Source organism: Anomaloglossus baeobatrachus, chromosome 6 (genome assembly GCF_048569485.1).
Source record: "Anomaloglossus baeobatrachus isolate aAnoBae1 chromosome 6, aAnoBae1.hap1, whole genome shotgun sequence".
In the NCBI taxonomy this organism is placed as follows: Eukaryota; Metazoa; Chordata; class Amphibia; order Anura; family Aromobatidae; genus Anomaloglossus; species Anomaloglossus baeobatrachus.
In genome coordinates this window covers 339,038,900-339,061,750 of record NC_134358.1, presented here as the reverse complement: position 1 = coordinate 339,061,750, position 22,851 = coordinate 339,038,900, and the positions used below count along the sequence as shown (strand labels likewise).

Genomic DNA, 22,851 nt, shown 5'->3' with positions numbered 1-22,851 from the left:
TCCAGGTCACAGCAGACGCCCACTGTAACGTTACTGAATAGGGTCACATCCCGACTACTATTCTCTATGCACAGAGGCTGCCATAAAGGCGTGTGTAACTGTCGTTACACACACAGCAAATCCAACATGGCCCCCAGTGCATACAGTAAAATTAGAATAACAAAAAAAGTAAATAAGCTACGATTTTCATTTTGTATTAAAAATACTTGATTTCATAATCACTATTTTTAATACAAAGATAAAAAACCCGATACAGTACCTTTAATAATCCTATCAATGCTGCAGTTATCGTGGTTGTTTTTGCACCTTTTTCTACCACACTTTTTCCTTCCACTCAACTTTCCATTTCCATTAATATGCTTGGATACAGCACTCTGTGAACAGCCAGCTTCTTTAGCAATGACCTTTTGTGGTTTACCCTCCTTGTGGAGTGTGTCAATGACTGCCTTCTGGACATCTGTCAAGTCAGCAGTCTTTCCCATGATATTGTAGCCTGCTGAACCAGACTAGGGGACCACTTTAAACGCTTAGGAAGCCTTTGCAGGTGTTTTGTGGTAATTATTCTAATTTTCTGAGATAATGACTTTTGGGTTTTCATTGGTTGTAAGCTATAAACATCAACATTAACAGAAATAAACACTTGAAATAGATCACTCTATAATGACTCTATGTAATATTTGTGTTTCCCTTTTTGTATTGAATTACTGAAATGAATTAACTTTTTGCTGATATTCTAATCTATTGAGATGCACTTGTATATATTCAGTGTTATTAACATAATGCTTCTTTCTAGTGTGCCTTCTTAAAGTGTGTTCTCTTAAAGGGGATGTGACATTGTTATAATAATATTTTTAGTTCATTAAAAATATATAGTGATCATGATATATTTATACTGTTTATTGGATCTGTTTTAAGCTGAGTTTACACACTGAGACTTTCTAGCGATCCAACCTGCAATCTCAACCTAGCCGGGATCGCTACAAAGTCTCTGGTTAGCTGTCAAACAGGCAAACCTGGCCAACGACGCAACAGCGATCCGGACCTGCAGAGCGACCTAGCTGGTTGTTGGGGACGTGTCAAAGCTGCTATTTGAAAGGGAAGTCGCTGTAAAGTCCCCTTTACACACTGAGACTTTCTAGCGATCATGCTGCACAGCGGGAAACAAAGGACCTAGGAATGGTCCTGAACGATTTGTAGCGATCACAACTTCACAGCAGGGGCCAGGTCGCTGATAGGTTTCACACATTGCAATGTCGCTGGGGAGGTCGCTGTAACGTCACAAAACCGGTGACGTTACAGCGATGTCGTTTTCGATGTTGCAGTGTGTAAAGCCACCTTATGATTCACACTTCTTATCTTTTCAAGAAGTTTTACATTGAGTTCCTTATCACCAGGGGCAGAAGTAAAGTAATTGATAGCACCTTTATATACAGCTGATAACAAAGAATCCACCACAATAGGTGATTTCACAGCTAATCTCTCTCCTGTCAATGTAATCTTTTGTCTGGCTTCAAATGCTCCATTGCCAAATATAGTCTGAGTCTCTTTATTGGTGCTATTGTGCATTTAGATTCCTTGAATAAACAACAAGGTAGAGTCTCAAAAAATAGATTTTACATGAAAATGATTTAAGCAATAGGCCATTTGATATGATGACACATTCCCTTTAAAGCATGTCTTAATGATTGTCTTAATGGCTAATTGAATGTTTCTTTTCTGTCCCCTGTATTTGTGTGTATTTTTCCTAACTAGACCTGGTTAACCATTTCTGTGAACAAATCCTTAGTTTTTTACTTTGTCCCTACTTTCCTGTCATAGCCCCATCTTCCCCTGGTGTCGACTCCGTACCTTTACAGCGTACAGGCAGCCAACATTGCTCTCAGAATGCAACAGGGACCTTCCAGAGGGCCAGTTATGCTGTAGGCCCAGGATCCAATTATCCAGACCCATATCGTCAGCTGCAGTATTGTTCATCTGTTGACTCACCCTACAGTAAATCGGGGCCAGCTATACCACCTGAAGGAACATTAGCCAGGTCTCCATCTATTGACAGCATTCAGAAAGATCCAAGGTAAGTGTAACTATTCCTTCTACAAATGTTGCCTGCTTTTAATTTTCAAAGTCGATTGTCATGTCATATACAATATTAGATTTACAGATGTCTTGTTAAATAAATGTAAACTTAAAATTAATCTGTTAGTGGGAGCAACCTGATAAGCCTTCTATATGGATATGCAGGTCATAGGAAGGTGAATAAATTGATGCCTGCAATCTGATTTTCTATTCCAATTATGTAAATAAGCTGTGAAGACCTATGGGCTGGACACAGATCTCCCAGAGAATCTGCCTCTACAGCTTATTTTAAATGAAAGAGGGCATTACAAGTGTGAGGCATGTAATGACTGACAGTCTGCTTTTCTGATCTCACTGCAACATACCTCCCAACATTTAAAGATGAGAAAGAGGGATAAAGTATGCAATTTTAAGCCACGCCCTCTAACCACACCCATTTTGCAATTTGTCACGCCCACATCCAATCCGTTTCAGCACTGCTGATCACATTGTTTAAGGCTGCATGCCCACGATCAGTATTTGCAGCATTTTGGATGTAGCGTGTTTTTGCTGTTTCTAAAACGCTGCATTGTACAGTACAAGCACAGTGGAGGGATTTCTAGAAATCCCGTGCCCACTGTGCTTGTTTTTTCTGCAGCAAACACTGACCTGCGGAGCGTCTTTCCAGACTGCAGCATGTCAATTGTTTGCTGCAGTTGCATGCGTCCTCTGTAGGGAGAACACAGCAGGAGACCGCAGCGCACTGAACCCTGATCATGGGCACAGGCAGCTGCGTTCTCCTGCAAAGGAGACTTGCAGCCCCGCAGGTCAGGACCCGCTGCCTCCAGGACACAGTGAGTCCTGATCATGGGCATAGGCAGCTGTGGTCTCCTGTGGAGGAGACGTGCAGCCCCGCAGGTCAGGACCCGCTGCCTCCAGGACACAGCGAGTCCTGATCATGGGCACAGGCAGCTGCATTCTCCTGCGGAGGAGATGTGCAGCACCACAGGTCAGGACCTGCTGCCTCCAGGACACAGCGAGTCCTGATCATGGGCATAGGCAGCTGTGGTCTCCTGCGGAGGAGACGTGCAGCCCCGCAGGTCAGGACCCACTGCCTCCAGGATACAGTGAGTCCTGATCATGGGCACAGGCAGCTGCGTTTTCCTGTGGAGGAGATGTGCAGCCCCGCAGGTCAGGACCCACTGCCTCCAGGACACAGTGAGTCCTGATCGTGGGCACAGGCAGCTGCGTTCTCCTGCGGAGGAGACGTGCAGCCCCGCAGGTCAGGACCCGCTCCCTCCAGGACACAGCGAGTCCTGATCATGGGCATAGGCAGCTGTGGTCTCCTGCGGAGGAGACGTGCAGCCCCGCAGGTCAGGACCCGCTGCCTCCAGGACACAGCGAGTCCTGATCATGGGCATAGGCAGCTGTGGTCTCCTGCGGAGGAGACGTGCAGCCCCGCAGGTCAGGACCCGCTGCCTCCAGGAGACAGTGAGTCCTGATCGTGGTCTCAGGCAGCTGCGTTTTCCTGCGGAGGAGACGTGCAGCCCCGCAGGTCAGGACCCGCTGCCTCCAGGACACAGTGAGTTCTGATCGTGGGCACAGGAAGCTGCGTTCTTCTGCGGAGGAGACGTGCAGCCCCGCAGGTCAGGACCTGCTGCCTCCAGGACACAGTGAGTCCTAATTGTGGGCACAGGCATACGCACATATATGGTACATATCTGAAGACAAATTCCCTAAAATACATATAAACAGACAAATCTATACACAGTCATTTGCACTGACATACATAGATATATACATCATACATATACACACATTGGAGGTAATAATATGGGGAAGCCGGCAGCAGCCGCACTCACCTACCCCGCTTATCTCTATCCAGCTCCTCCTTGGCATGTGATCACTTGGCAACACTTTAACAGACCTAGCCACGCACAGTGCACACTGACACCGCTGTGTATGTATCACAAGGGATAATGGGAGTTTTATAATATATATATATATATATATATATATATATATATATAAAATGTGAATACACTGTATATATACAGTATACATCACAGGAGGGGCTGGGGGCTACAGTATATACAGCACAGGAGGGGCTGGGGGCTGCAGTATATACATCACAGGAGGGGCTGGAGGCTACAGTATACACATCACAGGACGGGCTGGGGGCTACAGTATATACATCACAGGTGGGGCTGGGGGCTACAGTATATACACATCACAGGAGGGGCTGGAGGCTACAGTATATACAGCACAGGAGGGGCTGGGGGCTACAGTATATACAGCACAGGAGGGGCTGGGGGCTACAGTATATACAGCACAGGAGGGGCTGGGGGCTACAGTATATACATCACAGGAGGGTCTGGGAGATACAGTATATACACATCACAGGAGGGGCTGGGGGCTACAGTATATACAGCACAGGAGGGGCTGGGGGCTACAGTATATACAGCACAGAAGGGGCTGAGGTTATAGTATATACATCACAGGAGGGTCTTGGGGCATAGACAGTACTTGAGGGGGCATACATATTAGGCCTGTTTCAGATGTCAGTGATTCTGGTATGTATGTGCTAGTTTTTATACGTACCAGAATCACTGACCTATGCAGACCCATTATAATCAATGGGTCTGCACACACATCAGTGATTTTTCACTGATCATGTCTCCGTGCGGCGTACATGCGTATCCGTGATTGCCGCACAGAAACATGTCCGTTTTTTTCTGGCATCACTGATGTCCCACGGACCACACTATGGTGTGATCCGTGAAACACGTACCAGAAAAACACGGACATTTAAAATAAAAAGCTTTTTCAACTCACCTTCTCCAGCGACGCTGAGTTCGGCAGAGCGGTGGCTGGATGCTGAATCGCGGGACTCTTCAGCACCACGGAGAGCAGGAGCGGGGACAGGTGAGTATTTATCCATGTGAAATCACGGAGTACGGATCACGGATTGCACATGGACAACCACTGCGTGCCGTAAATCACAGAGTATGAAGGGACATATGCGTGTTTAACACATCAGTGAAGAACGTCTGTGTTTTTCACTGAGGGGCATACACGTTAATAAGGGGTACACACATTACTGGGGGAAATACACTTTACTGTTGGGCATACAAATTACTGGTAGCATAGTTATTACTAAGGGGCATATAGGTCTGGTGTTGGGGCTTATTCAGCTCTGGGGGCACATACAGCTCCGATGGGGGGGATGGAGGCATACAAATCTGGTGTGGGGGCTGGGGGGCACACAGATCTGGTGAGGGGGGGTGGCTGGAGGCATATAGCTCTGGTGAGGAGAGGTCTGCTGGGGCATACAGATCTGGTGAGGGGGGCTGGGATACATATCTGGTGGGAGGGGGCTGGAGGCATACAGGGCTGGGGGGTGCTGGGGGGCATATAGATCTTGTGGGGGGCTGGGGGGCATACAAATCTGGTGTGGGGGCTGGGGGTATACAAATCTGGTGTGGGGGATGGGGGGCATACAGATCTGGTGAGGGGGGGTGGCTGGAGGCATATAGCTCTGGTGAGAAGAGGGTTGCTGGGGCATACAGATCTGGTGAGGGGGGTCTGGAGGATACATATCTGGTGGGAGGGGGCTGGAGGCATACAGAGCTGGGGGGGTGCTGGGGGGCATATAGATCTTGTGGGGGGCTGGGTGGCATACAAATCTGGTGTGGGGGCTGGTGGTATACAAATGTGGTGTGGGGGATGGGGGGCATACAGATCTGGTGGGGGGTAGCTGGAGGCATATAGCTCTGGTGAGGAGAGGGCTGCTGGGGCATACAGAGCTGGTGAGGGGGGCTGGGGGATACATATCTGGTGGGAGGGGGCTGGAGGCATACAGAGCTGGGGGGTGCTGGGGGGCATATAGATCTGGTGGGGGGGCTGGGGGGGCATACAAATTTGGTGAGGGGGCCATACAGATGTGGTGAGGGGGGTGACTGGAGGTATATAGCTCTGGTGAGGAGGGGGCTGGGGCATACAGCTCTGGGTAGGTGGGGGGTCACATACAGCGTTTCTTGGTGCTGCAGCTCCTCTTCCTCCAGTCTGTTCATCTGTGGGCGGAGCTCAGCATGTTGCTCGGTAGCTCCGCCCACAGATGCACTTCCTTCAGTAAACAAGCAGCCCAGCTGAGAGCAGTGCACGGTGAGCTGCAGGTGCCGATTTAAAGTGCCGCCCACCCATAACAGCGGCAGCACAGAGCCAGAGCAGTGAAGCAGCGCTCGGCTCTGCTCATGTGCATTAGGAGGGGGAGAGTCAGACGGGGAGAGAGCGGGTGGGCGGAGCCACGGGACAAAAGTCTCACGATCGTGACACCGGGACACCCGCCGAAATCTGGTACAGTCCCGCTGTATCTGGGACGGTTGGGAGGTATGCTGCAATGCTCGGTTTCATTATAAACAAAGCTATACAGCAGAGCTTTGTCATGTTAGATGTAAGCTGAAGATGCAATCAGGTACAGCTCTGTAGTGAAAAGTTCAGGCTAAAGATTCATATAGTAGTGCTTGAAAGTTAGACAACCCTTCAGTATTTCCCACACTTCTGCATAAATCTGACCTACAACTAGATCAAATTTTCACACAATTCAGAAAAGTAGATAAAAATAAACAAATTAGTTTATTTTCTTTTAATAAGGAAAATTATCTAATATCATATCTGTGAGGGGCAAAAATATGTGAAACTTTGCTTTCAGTTTCTCGTGTGATCCAAGTTGTGCAGCACAAACTACATCTAAATCTTGTAGCTAATTATTTAGTCCTGCACATTGGCTTAACCTTTTCACCCCTGGGCGATTTTCCATTTTTCCGGGGTTTTTTGCTCCCGTTCCTCGGAGAGTCTTAACTTTTTTATTTTTCCGTCAGTCTTGTCATATAAATGCTTATTTTTTGCGGGACAAGTTGTACTTTTAAATTAAACCATAAGCTTTACCATATAGTGTTCTGGAAAATGGCAAAGAAATTCCAAGTGTGGAAAAATTGCAGAAAAATAGTTTTTGGGATATTTTATTCATCATGTTCAATGTATGGTAAAACTGATGTGTTGGTGTAATGCCTCCGTTCAATACAGGATTGTAGATACCAAACATGTATAAGTTGACTTTTATCTAAGGCGTTAAAAAAATTCAGAAGATTGCCCAGAAAAGGTGGCACATTTTTGCGCCATTTTCCAAAACTTGTTGCGTTCTTATTTTCCTGTCTCTGGGGCTCAGTGATGGCAGCTTATTTTTTGCGTCTTGAGCTGACGTTTTTAATGGTACAATTTTTGCTCAAATGCTATGTTTTGATCGCCTATCATTGCATTTGGCGCAAAATTTGCAGCGACCAAAAAAAAAAAGAAATTTTGGCGTTTGGAATTATTTGCCGCTATGCTGTTTATTGATCAGATTAATTGATTTTCTATTTGCCAATATCAGATATGTGTATGTTTTTTTATTTTTTTTAACCCTTTAATTTTCAATGGGGTGAATTTAACTTTTAAGTTTTTATTATTTTCTTTTAATTTTTTAAAAATGTTTTAACTTTTTTTATTTTACAAGTACATCACAGCTGCAGAGCTTTGATCTGCAGAAATGCTGTTTTTCTGTTACACACGGCGCTCTGCCGGCTGTAAGAGGAAGTGAGTCATGAAAGTTACAGGAGGCATCACATGACCCTGTGCTACCATGGCAACCATCAGCTCCCTGTGACCACATCAAGAGGCCTCCAATGGCAGTGGGAAAGTCTGTGTTACCCGCTGCGGGTATTTACATTGCACTGTCACATTTTGAAAGCACGATTTAACGGGCATTGTGGATCGCGAATCCACCCAAAACTTTGAGGCACACATGTCAGCTGTTAAAATCAGCTGACATGTGAAGGGATCACCACCAACTCACCACAGCAGCCAGAGGTGATTACCCCAACATGAGCCATGACGTACCCAGTGTCGTAAAGAGGTTAATGAAATTTTAGCACATTCCTCCCTGCGAAACAGATTAAACTCAGTTATGTTAGTGCACTTTTTACCATGAGCTGCTCGCTTCACGTTCTTCTACAACATTTCCATAGGATTATGGTCAGGAAATTAAGTTGGCCGTTCCAAAATTTTAACTTTATTCTTCTTTAACCATCCTTTTGTAAAACAAGTTGTGTGCTTTGAGGTCATTGTCTTCCTGCATGACTTACATTTTCTTTAGGTTAAGCTTATGCAAAAACGTCCTGATAATTTCCTGTGTTGAATGCAGTGTTCTTTTTTCTTTAAATATTATGTTTCTCATTTAAACCAAAAAGGTCTATTCTTTCCCTATCCGTTCCCCAATTGAATCCTCCACTGTCCATTGGCTATCAGTGAATGTATTAAGGGTGCTTTACACGCTGCGACATCGCTACCGATATATCGTCGGGGTCACGTCATTAGTGACGCACGTCCGGCGCCGGTAGCGACATCACAGCGTGTGACACCAAGGAGTGACGATCAACGATCGAAAAATCTTTCAAAAATGGTGATCGTTGACACGTCGCTCCTTTCCTTAATATCGTTGCTGCCACAGATACGATGTTGTTCATCATTCCTGCGGCACCACACATCGCTGTGTGTGTGACACCGCAGGAACGACGAAGATCTCCTTACCTGCGTCCCGCTGGCAACGAGGAAGGAAGGAGGTGGGCGGGATGTTACGTCCCGCTCATCTGCGCCCCTCTGCTTCTATTGTCCGGCTGCTTAGTGACGCCGCAGTGACGTTGCTTTGACACCAAACGCACCTCCCCCTTGAGGGAGGGTTGTTCGGCGGTCACAGTGGCGGCGTTGACAAGGTATGTGCCTGTGACGCTGCCGTAGTGATAATGTTCGCTACGGCAGCGAGCACCAAATGCGGGGGCGGGTGCTATCGCGCTCGACATCGCTAGCAATCGTTAGCGATGTCGCAGCGTGTAAAGCACCCTTTACTGTAACATCAATACTCCTGAACTGACATCCCTCTCATCTGACCATTTAGAAACCTGTTGGGTTTTCTAGATTAGGACTACACCCCCTTGACAATTTTCCTTCTACCCCACCTTCTGTCTCCTGAATACTTACATCATTGTCCTGCAATTCCATGGTAATATCCTCCTCCACATCCACGCCAATTACAACCTGCCAAGTAAGCACCTAAGTCCTTTCCATGTTGTGTATGGATTTCATTGTTGCAAGTTGTTTATTTATATCCAATAAGCCTATTTGTGGAACTGGTCCCTCTTGGACTCAAGCACTCAGAGAAATAAATGCGCACAGGCCATGAGCAATGCAGTTCTGTTATGATCCGGTAACCGAGGAAGATTACAAAAAAATCCCATAGGTAGAAAAACAAGAGTAGTTGGAACCTGAGCTGACCGCAATCCCCTAACTATCAGACCACACTAGAAGTAGCCGTGGAGCATTCTTAAACACTTAGACACCACGTCACAGCCGAAGAAACTAGCTATACCTCACAGATAGAAATGAGGAAATCTACCTTGCCTAAGAGAAGTCCCAAAAGGAATAGCCAGCCCCCGACATATAGAGATTACGGTGATGTAGGAAAACACGATACACAGATAGGTAAAATAGATTTAGCAAAGGCGAGGCCCGACTACTTAGATACAAAGGACAGAAAAGGAAACTGATTGCGGTCAGTACCAAAACCCTGCAGAAAAATATCAATCTCCTGATAGGAAAAATTGCCCTGGAGGTCAAACAACCTCACCCCCACTATATCAGGTGCAAAATAAACCCCAAAAAGGAAATTTTCTGAATGCCTAAGAGACATTTTGATCCATAACCGTACAATTAATTTTCCTTAAGTATCTGAAAAACTGTCCGAACCTGCTGAACATGAGCATCCCAATCATCAGAAAAATAAAAGTACCATCCAAATAGACAATCAGAAATTTGCCAATTAGGTCCCGAAAAATATCATTCATGAATGACTGAAAGACGGAGGGAGCATTAGTGAGCCCCAAAGGCATCAGTAGGTACTCAAAATGCCCCTCAGGGGTATTAAAGGCCGTCTTCCATTAATCACCCTCCTTAATTCGAATGAGATTGTACGCTCCCCTATAATCAAGTTTCGTAAATCACTTAGCTCCCTTTACTCTGGAAAACAGGTCTGACATCAAGGGTAATGGATACTGATATTTAACAGTGATTTTATTAAAGAGACGATAGTCAATACAAGGTCTCAACGACCCATCCTCCTTGGACACAAAGAAACAACCAGCACCCATAGGTGACAAAGATGGTCTAAAATGACCTTTCTCCAATGACTCCTTAATATTGGTTCTCATAGCATCATGTTCGGGAACAGATATATTGAAGATCCGTCCCTTAGGAAATTTGCATCCTGGCACTAATTCAATGGCACAATCACACTCCCTTTGGGGGGGGGGGGCAAAGAATCAGAACCAGTCTCATTCAACACGTCAAAAAAATCTGACAAATATTCAGGCACATCATGTAGCAGAAAGGAAATAGACAACAAAGAAAGATGATTATGCACACATTGACAGCCCCAACTAACCACAGACAAGGATCTCCAATCTAGAACTGGATTATGGGTTTGCAACCAAGGGAATCCCAGTACCAAAATATCGTGCAAGTTGTGTAATACTAAAAATGTACAATTCTCCTGATGAACTGGCGCAACCTTCATAGTTACCTGTGTCCAAAACTGGGGCTTAAAGGAATGGAAGTTTGCAAAGGTACCATAGGAAAACCACAATTCTTAACAAACCCAAAATCCATCAAGTTCAGGGCGGCCCCAGAATCAAAAAAGACCATAACCAAAAACGAGGATAAAGAGCAAATCAAAGAGACGGACAAAATAAATTTAGGTTGCACAGTCCTCACAGCAAAAGAACAAACAAATCTTTTTTCCCGTTTAGGGCAGACAGAAATAGTGTGAGACGCGTCACCACAATAGAAACGCAACTTATTTTTCCATCTAAAACCCTGCCGCTCAGCATTAGAGAGGACCCTATCACACTGCATAGGGTCTGAAGACTGTTCCACAAGCAATATATCAGCATGCATCATTTTGCACTTGCGTAAACGCCTATCAATCTGAAAAGTCATAGAGGCATTGAGGCCAGAAGGAATAGGAAATCCCACCATAACATCCTTCACTGCATCTGCAAGACCCTTATGAAAAAGTGCCGCAAGTGCATCATCATTCCATTTAGTAAGGACCGCCCACTTTCTGAATTTCTGACAAAAAATTTCAACAGAATCTTGACCTTGGATCAAACCTAGCAAGGCCTTCTCTGCTAGATCAGTAACATTGAGTTCATCATGCAACATTACCAGCGCCTGAAAAAAGAAATCCACTGTAGCAAGAATCGGATCATCAGGAGCCAATGAAAAGGCCCAGTCCTGAGGGTCACAAAGGGATGACAATCTTAACCAGCTGCACGGGGCTCCCTGAGGACTTAGGTTTTAATGCAAAAAACAATTTACAATTATTTTTAAAGTTCATGAATTTAGACCTATCCCCCGAGAACAATTCAGGAACAGGAATTTTAGGTTCTAAAACAGGAGTCTGTCTGAGATAAGCTGATATTGCCTGAACCTCAGAGGAGAGATGGTCAACACGCTCAACAAACTGTTTAGTATCCATGTCAACGGAAGATCTTTCATGGAACCCAAAGTATAAGAGGAAAAATATATAGAGATAAAAAAATATTTTCCCTTCTTTTGAGTATCTTTTTTTGTTGGCCGGTGATACTGTTATGATCCAGTACCCGTGGAAGATTACAAAAAAATCCCATTAGTAGAAAAACACGAAGAAAAACAAGGGTAGTTGGAACCTGAGCTGACCGCAATCCCCTAACTATCAGGCCACACTAGAAGTAGCCGTGCAGCGTTTCTAAACACCTAGATGCCATGTCACAGCCAGAGAAACTAGCTACACCTCACAGATAGAAATGAGGAAATCTACCTTGCCTCAGAGAAGTCCTCAAAGGAATAGCCAGCCCCCGACATATAGAGATTACTGTTGTGAATGTTAGTTAAGTTTTGGCTGCTGGGAGGCTCCCTCTGGTGGCCAGGAATGGTTTGGACAGAGACCAGGTGTATTGTGCAGTGGGTGTTTCCTTTGCTAACTCTCTGCTTATTTAAATCCTGGTCTGATTGCAGGCTGTTGCCGGATGTCAGTTGTTCTTTGTATCTCTAGCCTGCTTAATCCTGCTCTACACCACATCTACTCCAGATAAGTGCTTGCTCTTTATTTATTGTCTGGTTCTTTTGCTTATCTGGGTTTGTCATTTGTTGTGGTTGGTGTCAGTTTATTTGCTTCCAGGGATTTTCCCCCTCAGTGGATTGTTGAGGAACTCCCTGCAGTTATGTGTGGAGTATAGCTCCTTTGGGTCCATGTGTTTTTGGCTTGTTGAATTTGTTAATTTGTTATAATTCTTGTTTTCTGTTCATTGGTATGACAAGGGCACCTGGTATAGGACGGAGTTCAGATCGTGCGATCTGAGGGCCTTTTTGTACTATCAGGAAGTTGGTATTTTGCAGGGTTTTTCTCTGGCCACCATCATTTCCTTTCCTGTCCTTTCCTATTTTAGTCAGCGGGGGCCTCACCTTTTGATAATCCTGTCATCTACCTGTGTATTGTGTTTTTTCTATATCCCCGCAGTCTTTGAATGTGAGGGGCTTGCTATTCTTGTCTATTTTCTGAGGCAGAGAGTTATTCATCTTTCCTACCTTTAGGATAGTTAGTTCTCCGGCTGGGTTTGCGGTGCACAGGATGTTAGTTCACCCCTCGGCTACTTCTAGTTGTGATGGTTAGTAAGGGGATGGCGGCCTGATTAGTTGCCAATGCTCTTGTCACCTTTTTGCCAATGATTCGTGGTGGTCTTCCATGGTTCCGGATCATAACAGTACATCCAGCCAACAAATTTAAAGGGTACTCTTAAGAGGGAAAAAAAAAAAGCTGCTGAGAAAACATTTTTTTTTTTTTTTTGGTATTTTTCCTCTTCTTCTTTGGGTTCTGTGGAAGATTTCTCTTGTCTAGCATGGATGAATTGGGTGAGCGTGTTGCTCATCTTGATGCTAAGGTTCGTCGTATAGAGTCTTTTCTTGCACAGACTCCCCTTGCAGAGCCTAAGATTCTTGTTCCTGAATTTTTTTCGGGAGATAGGTCGAGATTTTTGAGCTTCAAAAATAATTGTAAATTATTTTTTGACCTGCGCCCTAAGTCCTCAGGGAATCCCGCACAGCAGGTTAAGATTGTCATCTCCTTGCTGCGTGGTGAACCTCAGGACTGGGCCTTCTCTTTAGCGTCTGATGATCCGATTCTCAATGATGTGGACTCCTTTTTTCAGGCCTTGGGATTATTATATGACGAACCCAATATTGTGGACCAAGCAGAAAAGGTCTTGTTGTCCTTAACTCAGGGTTTGGATTCTGCAGAAACGTTTTGTTAGAAATTTCGTAAGTGGGCGGTCCTTACCAAATGGAATGATGATGCGCTTGCGGCTCTTTTTCGCAAGGGTATTGCGCATGCTGTGAAAGATGTAATGGTAGGATTTCCCGTCCCTTCTGGTCTTGATGCCTCTAGGACCTTGGCCATTCAGATTGATAGGCGTTTACGTGAGAACAGGAAGATACCTGCTGGTTTTGTGCCTGTGAAACAGCCTTTGGAGCCTATGGAGTGTGATAGGGTCCTTTCTAATGCTAGTCGGCAGGGGTTCAGATGGAAGAATAGACTGTGCTTCTATTGTGGAGACGCTTCTCATAACATCTCTGTCTGCCCTAAACGTGAAAGGAGATTGGCTACTTCTGTTACTGTGGGTTCTTTGCAACCAAAGTTTCTTTTGTCTGTCACATTGATTTGCTCATTGTCTTCCTTTTCTGCATTTGCCTTTGTGGACTCAGGGGCAGCGCTCAATTTGATGGATTTTGGGTTTGCTAGGGATTGTGGTTTTCCCATGGTTCCTTTTCAAACTCCTATTCCTTTAAGGGGCATTGATGCTACCCCTTTGGCAGAACATAAACTCCAATTTTGGACCCATGTGCCTATGAGAGTTGCACCAGCGCATCAGGAAACTTGTACATTTTTAGTATTGCATAATCTACAGGATACCTTGGCACTGGGATTTCCGTGGTTGCAGACCCATAATCCGGTTCTTGACACGAGATCCTTGTCGGTAGCTAGTTGGGGTTGTCAAGGTTTGCATCAGGACCTTTCCATGTCGTCCACGTCTGCTCAGGCAGTTGTTGTTCCGGATTTCTTGTCTGATTTCCGTGATGTATTTAATGACCAGGAATCTGATTCTCTGCCCCCACACCGGGCCTGTGACTATGCCATTGAGTTGTTGCCCATTTGTAAATTTCCCAAGGGGCGGATTTTCAACTTGTCTGTGCCCGAACATGATGCCATGCGGTCATACATCAGAGAATCATTGGAGAAGGGGCACATTCGGCCCTCATCTTCTCCTTTGGGTGCTGGCTTCTTCTTTGTTGCTAAGAAAGATGGTTCGTTGAGGCCTTGTATTGATTACCGTCTTCTTAATAAAATTACGGTCAGATATCAGTACCCTTTGCCTCTGATGTCTGATCTGTTCTCAAGAGTGAAGAGTGCCAAATGGTTTACTGAACTGGATCTCAAGAGTGCGTATAATCTCATCCGTATTAAGGAGGGTGATGAATGGAAGACGGCTTTTAATACTCCTGAGGGGCATTTTGAGTACCTAGTGATGCCTTTTGGGCTCACTAATGCACCCTCCGTCTTCCAGGCCTTCATGAATGATATTTTTCGGGACATTATTGGTAAATTTTTGATTGTGTATTTGGATGACATCTTGATTTTTTCTGATGATTGGAACTCTCATGTTGGGCAAGTACGGGATGTTTTTCAGATACTTAAGGATAATGCACTGTACGTTAAGGGGTCAAAGTGCCTCTTTGGGGTGCAAAGGATTTCCTTTTTGGGCTTCATCCTGTCTCCCTCCGTTATCGAAATGGACCCGGTTAAGGTTCAGGCTATTTACAACTGGGTGCAACCGACTTCTCTAAAATCCCTGCAGCGGTTTTTGGGGTTTGCTAATTTTTACCGTAAATTTATAGCCAATTTTTCTGCCATTGTCAAACCTCTGACAGATTTGACAAAGAAGGGAGCTGATGCTGAGCATTGGACCCCTAAGGCTATTGTGGCCTTCCAGGAGCTTAGAAGGCGATTCACTTCTGCCCCAGTTCTGCAGCAACCTGATGTGTCTCGCCCATTTCAAGTTGAGATCGATGGTTCAGAGATCGGAGCAGGTGCTGTTCTGTCTCAACGAGACGCTACTTTGGGTAAACTTAAGCCCTGTGCCTTTTTTTTTCGAAAGTTTGCTCCTTCTGAACGGAATTATGATATGGGGAACCGGGAATTATTGGCTATGAAGTGGGCATTTGAAGAGTGGAGGCATTGGTTGGAGGGGGCTAGGCATCAATTTGTGGTGCTTACGGACCACAAGAATCTCATCTATCTGGAATCGGCCAAGAGGTTGAATCCTCGGCAGGCCAGGTGGGCTTTGTTTTTTACCCGGTTTAATTTTGTGGTCTCTTTTTTGCCGGGAACCAAGAATGTTAAGGCCGATGCCCTTTCCAGGAGTTTCTGCGCTGACTCTTTGGAGGTTGTCGAACCGTCTACTATCCTGAATGATGGTGTAGTTTTCTCGGCTATTTCGCCTGATCTGCGGTTGGCACTGGCGGAATTTCAGGGGGATAAACCTGAGAGATGTCCTACAGGGAAACTGTTTGTCCCAGACCAATGGAGAGACCGAGTTGTCTCTGAGGTTCATTGCTCTGTTTTGGCGGGTCATCCTGGCATTTTTGGTACTCGGGATCTTGAGAGCCGCTCTATTTGGTGGCCTGTCCCGGGATGTCCGTAGTTTTGTGCAGTCGTGTGGAGTTTGTTCTAGGTCCAAGCCCTGTTGTTCATGTTCTAGTCGGCTATTATTGCCTTTGCCGGTACCTAAGAGAACTTGGACGCACATCTGTATGGATTTTATTTCAGAGCTTCCCGTCTCTCAGAAAATGACTGTGATTTGGGTGATCTGTGACAGATTCTCCAAGATGGTCCACTTGGTTCCCCTATCTAAGTTGCCGTCTTCATCAGAGTTGGTGCCTTTGTTTTTCCAACATGTTGTTCGTTTGCATGGTATTCCCGAAAACATTGTTTCTGACAGAGGGGTGCAGTTTGTATCCAGGTTTTGGAGGATTTTTTTCTCCAAATTGGGTGTTCAGCTGTCTTTCTCCTCGGCGTTTCATCCTCAGAACAACGGTCAGACTGAAAGGGCTAACCAGACCCTGGAGACCTATTTACGGTGTTTTGTTTCTGCGGATCAGGATGACCGGGTTTCGTTTTTGCCTTTGGCTGAATTTGCCCTTAACAATAGAGCTAGGTCTACCACGTTGGTGTCCCCCTTTTTCTGCAGTTTTGGGTATCACCCTAGGTTCCTCTCAGGGCAGCTTGAGGCGTCTGACTGTCCGGGGGTGGATTCAGTGGTCAACAGAATGCAGCAGATTTGGGGGCAGGTAGTGGATAAATTGTTTCAGTCCCAAGAAACTGCCCAAAAGTTTGCCAACCGGCGTTGGACTGTTGGTCCCCGGTTTAAAGTAGGGGACATGGTGTGGTTGTCCTCTAAAAATATTCCTATGAGAGTTCCGTCTCCTAAATTTAAGCCCAGATTTATTGGACCTTATAAGATTTCAGAGATTATTAACCCTGTATCTTTCCGTTTGACTCTGCCTGCGTCATTTAAGATTCACAATGTCTTCCATAAGTCCTTGTTGAAGAAACATGTGGAGCCGGCAGTTCCTGCAGCAGCGCCTCCTGACCCTGTTTTGGTACAAGGGGATCTGGAGTATGAGGTTGAAAAAATTCTGGATTCCCGTCGCAGTAGGCGTCAGCTTCAGTACCTTGTGAAATGGAAGGGTTATGGGCAGGAGGATAACTCTTGGGTTGTGGCTTCTGACATTCATGCGGACAGGTTGGTTCGCGCCTTCCATCATGCTCATCCCGAGCGACCCGGTGGCGTGGGTGAGGGTTTGTGACCCCTCCTCAAGGGGGGGGGGGAGTACAGTTGTGAATGTTAGTTATGTTTTGGCTGCTGGGAGGCTCCCTCTGGTGGCCAGGAATGGTTTGGACAGAGACCAGGTGTGTTGTGCAGTGGGTGTTTCCTTTGCTAACTCTCTGCTTATTTAAATCCTGGTCTGATTGCAGGCTGTTGCCAGATGTCAGTTGTTCCTTGTATCTCTAGCCTGCTTAATCCTGCTCTACACCACATCTACTCCAGATAAGTGCTTGCTTTTTATTTATTGTCTGGTTCTTTTGCTTATCTGGGTTTGTCATTTGTTGTGGTTGGTTTCAGTTTATTTGCTTCCAGGGATTTTCCCCCTCAGTGGATTGTTGAGGAGCTCCCTGCATTTCTGTGTGGACTATAGCTCCTTTGGGTCCATGTGTTTGTGGCTTGTTGAATTTGTTATAATTCTTGTTTTCTGTTCATTGGTATGACAAGGGCACCTGGTATAGGACGGAGTTCAGATCGTGCGATCTGAGGGCCTTTTTGTACTATCAGGAAGTTGGTATTTTGCAGGGTTTTTCTCTGGCCACCATCAGTCCCTTTCCTGTCCTTTCCTATTTTAGTCAGCGGGGGCCTCACCTTTTGCTAATCCTGTCATCTACCTGTGTATTGTGTTTTTCCTATATCACCGCAGTCTTTGAATGTGGGGAGCTTGCTATTCTTGTTATTTTCTGAGGCAGAGAGTTATTCATCTTTCCTACCTTTAGGATAGTTAGTTCTCCGGCTGGGTTCGCGGTGCACAGGATGTTAGTTCACCCCTCGGCTACTTCTAGTTGTGATGGTTAGTAAGGGGATGGCGGCCTGATTAGTTGCCAATGCTCTTGTCACCTTTTTGCCAATGATTTGTGGTGGTCTTCCATGGTTCCGGATCATAACAGATTACGGTGATGTAGAAAAACATTGTACACAGATAGGAAAATAGATTTAGCAAAGGCGAGGTCCGACTACCTAGATACAAAGAAAAAAAAAGGAAACTGATTGCGGTCAGTACAAAAACCCTGCAGAAAAATACCAATCTCTTGATAGTAAAAATGGCCCTGGAGATCAAACGACCTCACCCCCACTATATCAGGTACTCTTGTAAATAATGGGAGAACAAAATACCAAAAGAACACAAAAAAATACAAAAGTGCAAATAATCAAGTTTGACAGGGAGAATCTCCCTTTTGTTGCAGAAGAGCTAGCAAAGGGGAATCCCCATGCTCACCAAACTAGAAAAGCAAATCTTCACCTGCAAGAAAACAGATTCCAAACAAAACAAAAGAAAAACAAACACCCTAAGGTGTAAACCAGGAAGCAAGGCAAAAGCTTGTAAACTTATCTGGAGAGGTCTTGCACAGAAAAACAGGGAAGGTTAGAACTCCAAGGTAGGTTCAGAGACTGAGGAAAATTCAACTATCACCGGCGCCAGCAAGGCAAAAAGTGCTCTCCTATATACACCAGGCTTGTCTGCAATAGGACTTCCTTAATTCCCAATTAACACAAGTCACAGACTCAGACTCAGCTTCACTACCATTCCTGACCACCAGAGGTAGCTCCAAAACAGCACCCACACAGATGACATTCACAACAAAGGGGGCTAATTACAGCTCACAACTGCCTCTAAGCCCTAGATTAGTAATGGGAGGTGTATATGATACATAGTGTGTTATTTCTTTTGATTTACAGATTACAAATGGGAGGTCTCATATACACTTCCTATTGCTAATCTAGGGCTTAGTGGCAGCTGTCAGCTGTCATTAAGTCCTTATTACCTTGATTGCTACCGCACCAGGGCAATCAGGATTAGCTGGGTAAAGTTCCAGGATTGTCGCATGTAATGAATGCGACAATCCTGGGTAGCTTCTATTTTTAGGCTCGTGGGGCCAACAACCATAGTAAAATAGTAATAATATAAATAGTGATAATAAAAAATAAGAAAAAAAAAATAAGAAATAAAGTATGTAAGACAATTATATACAGTATATGTATATATACAGTGGGGGAAAAATTTATGTAGTCAGCCACCAATTGTGCAAGTTCTCCCAATTAAAAAGATGAGAGGCCTGTAGTTGACATTATAGGTAGACCACAACTATGAGAGACAAAATGAGGAAAAAAAACAAAACAGAAAATCATGTTGTCTGGTTTGGCAAGATATTTTTTGAAAATTATGGTGGAAAACAAGTAGTTAGTCACCTAAAAACATGCAAGATTTCTGGCTCTCACATACCTGTAAGATCTTCTTTAAAAGGCTTCTCTATCATTCACTCATTACCTGTAGTAATGGCACCTGTTTGAACCTTTTATAAGTATAAAAGACACCTGTCCACACCTCAAACAGTCACACTCCAAACTCCACTATGGTGAAGACCAAAGAGCTGTTGAAGAACACCAGAAACAAAATTGTAGCCCTGCACCAGGCTGGGAAGACTGAATCTGAAGTAGGCAAGAAGCTTGGTGTGATGAAATCAACTGTGGGTGCAATAATAAGAAAAATGGAAGACATAGATGACCACTGATAATCTCCCTCCATCTGGGGCTCCACACAAGATCTCACCCCGAGGGGTCAACATGATCACAGGAACGGTGATCAAAAATCCCAGAACCACACGGGGGGACCTAGTGAATGACCTGCATAGAGCTGGGACCACCGTAACAAAGGCTACCATCAGTAACACACTACAGCGCCAGGGACTCAGATCCTGTAGTGCCAGATGTGTTTCCCTACTTAAGCCAGTACATGACTGAACTCATCTGAAGTTTGCTAGAGAGCATTTTGATTATCCAAAAGAGTACTGGGGGAATGTCATGTGGTCTGATGAACCAAAGTAGAACTGTTTGGTAGAAACACAACTCATTATGTTTGGAGGAGACAGAATGCTGAATTGTATCCAAAGAACACTATACCCACTGTGATAAATTGAATAGTTTACCTGGATGGGTACAAAAGGGAAAACAAGTGCGGCGCTGACCTAAGTGCAGTAAATTGTAAAATGACTTGAATATAAATGAATTAAATGCTCACCCTTTTGAAAGTATAATTCACCTTGAAAGTAGCTGTATTGAGCCATGACAACTAGCTTCTCTTGGCTTGCAGCAATCCCTGGACACTATGAGAGAATACTCCCTTGGATTCACATAGGCACCACAAATCAGAACCATAAAAAAATCCAGGCTGTGTGTGATTGCGCTTCCGTAGGAGGCCAGAGCGGGTTGATCCTTTTTAAAAATTGTTTATTAATGTCCACATAATCCTACGGAAGTGCAATCACACACAGCCTGGATTTTTTTATGGTTCTGATACCTACTGTGAAGCATGGAGGTAGCAACATCATGCTTTGGGGCTGTTTCTCAGCAAAGGGACCGTGACAACTGATCCATGTACATGAAAGAATGAATGTATCGTGAGATTTTAAGTGCAAACCTCCTTCCATCAGCAAGGGCATTGAAGATGAAACATGGGTGGGTCTTTCAGCAAGATAATGATCCCAAGCACACCACCAGGGCAATGAAGGAGTGGCTTCGTAAGAAGCATATAAAGGTCCTGGAGTGGCCTAGCCATGTAACAAAAAAGAGTCCACAGCACCCTGGTCAAAAAAATTGAGCCACCTGTGGGATCACCACATATTCAGCGCACAGAGACACACGTCCCAGTCAAGGTATTACTTGATATAACATACCCTAGAAAAGAAGGGGTGACAGCGTCCTATTGGGTGAAGTTCAATTCAATTCATCTTTATTCCATTGGTTGAACACAGCAACTTTTCTTTTTCAATCATAGTATAAAGCACCTAGTGCTCATTTTTTTTATACAGAAGTCAATTAACCAATCACCAAAAAAAAGCAAAGCAGCATCTATAGTCACATGAATGTCGGAATGAACCATGTGACTATAGATGCTGGAATGCCTGTATAAATGGACTTTCTTGTGATTAGTCCGCTCTATACTTGTGACTGCTTCACTATCCATTGAACACAAGTATTAAAATGACGCCGACGCATGCTCAATGTAACTGCATTATGATTGGACTTTGGAGATCATGTGCCGCACTATCCAATGAACTTCAAGCTTTATGTCACTATGGCAACATGAATATGGAGGCGAAGAGCGATTTTTATATATGGGTAATGTTGAACAGCTTGTATGATATGATTCATGTGATTTTTGGATGGAATTTATCACTTGTAATTCCTTTATGAGATGTGATCTAAGATAACTTGTATTGATCTTTGCTGAGATGCATGCTTTGTTTGTTTACTATTTAAATGAGGGGCTGCTTTGTTTTTATTGGTGGCTAGTTAATTGACTTCTGTATAAAAAAAAAATGGGCACTAGGTGCTTTATACTATGTTTGAAAAAGACCAAACTGGTCAAAACGTTGCTGTGTTCAACCAATGGATTAAAGATGAATTGAATTGAACTTCACCCAATGGGATGCTGTCACCCCTTCTTCTTTATGGAGTGACCTAGCCAGTCTCCAGATCTCAATCACATAGAAAACCTTTGGATGGAGTTGATTGTCTGTGTTGCCCAGCGATACGCCCAAAACATCACTGCTCTAGAGGAGATCTGCATGGAAGAATGGGCCAACATACCACCAACAGTGCTGTGCCAACCTTATGAAGACTTACAGAAAACGTTTGACCTCTGTCATTGCCAACAAAGGATATATAACAAAATATTGAGATGAACTTTTGTTATTGCCCAAGTACTTATATTCCACCATAATTTGCAGAAAAAAATCTTGCTAAATCAGACAAGGTGATTTTTGGATTTGTTTTCTCATTTGTCTCTCACAGTTGTGGTCTACCTATGATGTCAATTACAGGCCTTTCTCAACTTTTTAAGTGGGAGAACTTGCACAATTGGTGGCTGACTAAATACTTTTTTCCCCACTGTATTTACTGTATGTACATATTTATATTATTATTATATATACTGTATATATTAGTGATGAGCGAGTGGATTCATTAGTATTTGCTATTCACAGAATAGTACGGTACTCAGGCTATTCGTTATATAGCGAATAATGGTGTATTCAGCTCGCTATATTCGGATGTCCCGCCCTGCCGTTTTGGCTCCTGATTTGCAGCCAATAAACATGCTGGGCTTCTCAACCAATCACAGTAATGCCACAGCCTTCTTGGTTATGGCGTTACTGTGATTGGATAGCTGGTCAGCATCATAGGGTCTATAAAAGACCTTCCGCCTCCATTTTGCGTATACTGTGTCTGGAGCCTGCTTTGTATCAGCATAAGGCTAGAGTACGCAGCTGCTAGGGAGAGTGTAGGCCTCATAATAACACAAAAAGCCCTTTTCAGGGCTGCCTGCACCATAGGTCAGTGCAGTGTTCAGAGGAACAGATTTCCAAATAGGGAGAGTGTTTAAAGTAGTGTGTGTATCACTACCTCCATCATACCATCCAGAAACCAGAATACAATAGCTCTTTTAGGAGCTGATTTCACTGAACAAAGTCACAGTAGGGAGGAAGAGATTGTCGATTAGGTAGGGAATCCTGACCGGTTTCCACAATTTTTAGGGCTTCACAGCCTGACTTGTGCCGTCCATCCACGTCAGCCACTTTCACACGCTGCTAGTGGCCTTTGCAAATACAAAGCAGGACTCTACCATTTTGTGCTGCCTAATATAGTAAAGCACTGTTCCTGTTTCCCCAATATTTATGGTTTCACAGCCTGACTTGTGCCATCTGTCCATATCAGCCACGTTCATACGTTG

General features: G+C 44.5%; 1 protein-coding gene across 8 annotated transcripts in view; it reads left to right on the top strand.

Moving 5' to 3' along the window:
* CTNND2 (catenin delta 2) overlaps positions 1-22,851 on the top strand; it is a 3,073,686-nt gene that overhangs the window by 1,342,049 nt on the left and 1,708,786 nt on the right. For 5 of the 8 annotated variants that reach the window (XM_075314968.1, XM_075314966.1, XM_075314963.1 and 2 more), the window contains one exon: positions 1,753-2,071. In XM_075314968.1, the coding sequence (XP_075171083.1) occupies positions 1,753-2,071 (319 nt within the window). The remainder of the gene's footprint in view (positions 1-1,752; positions 2,072-22,851) is intronic. The other 3 variants (XM_075314970.1, XM_075314969.1, XM_075314967.1) reach the window with 1 other exon arrangement.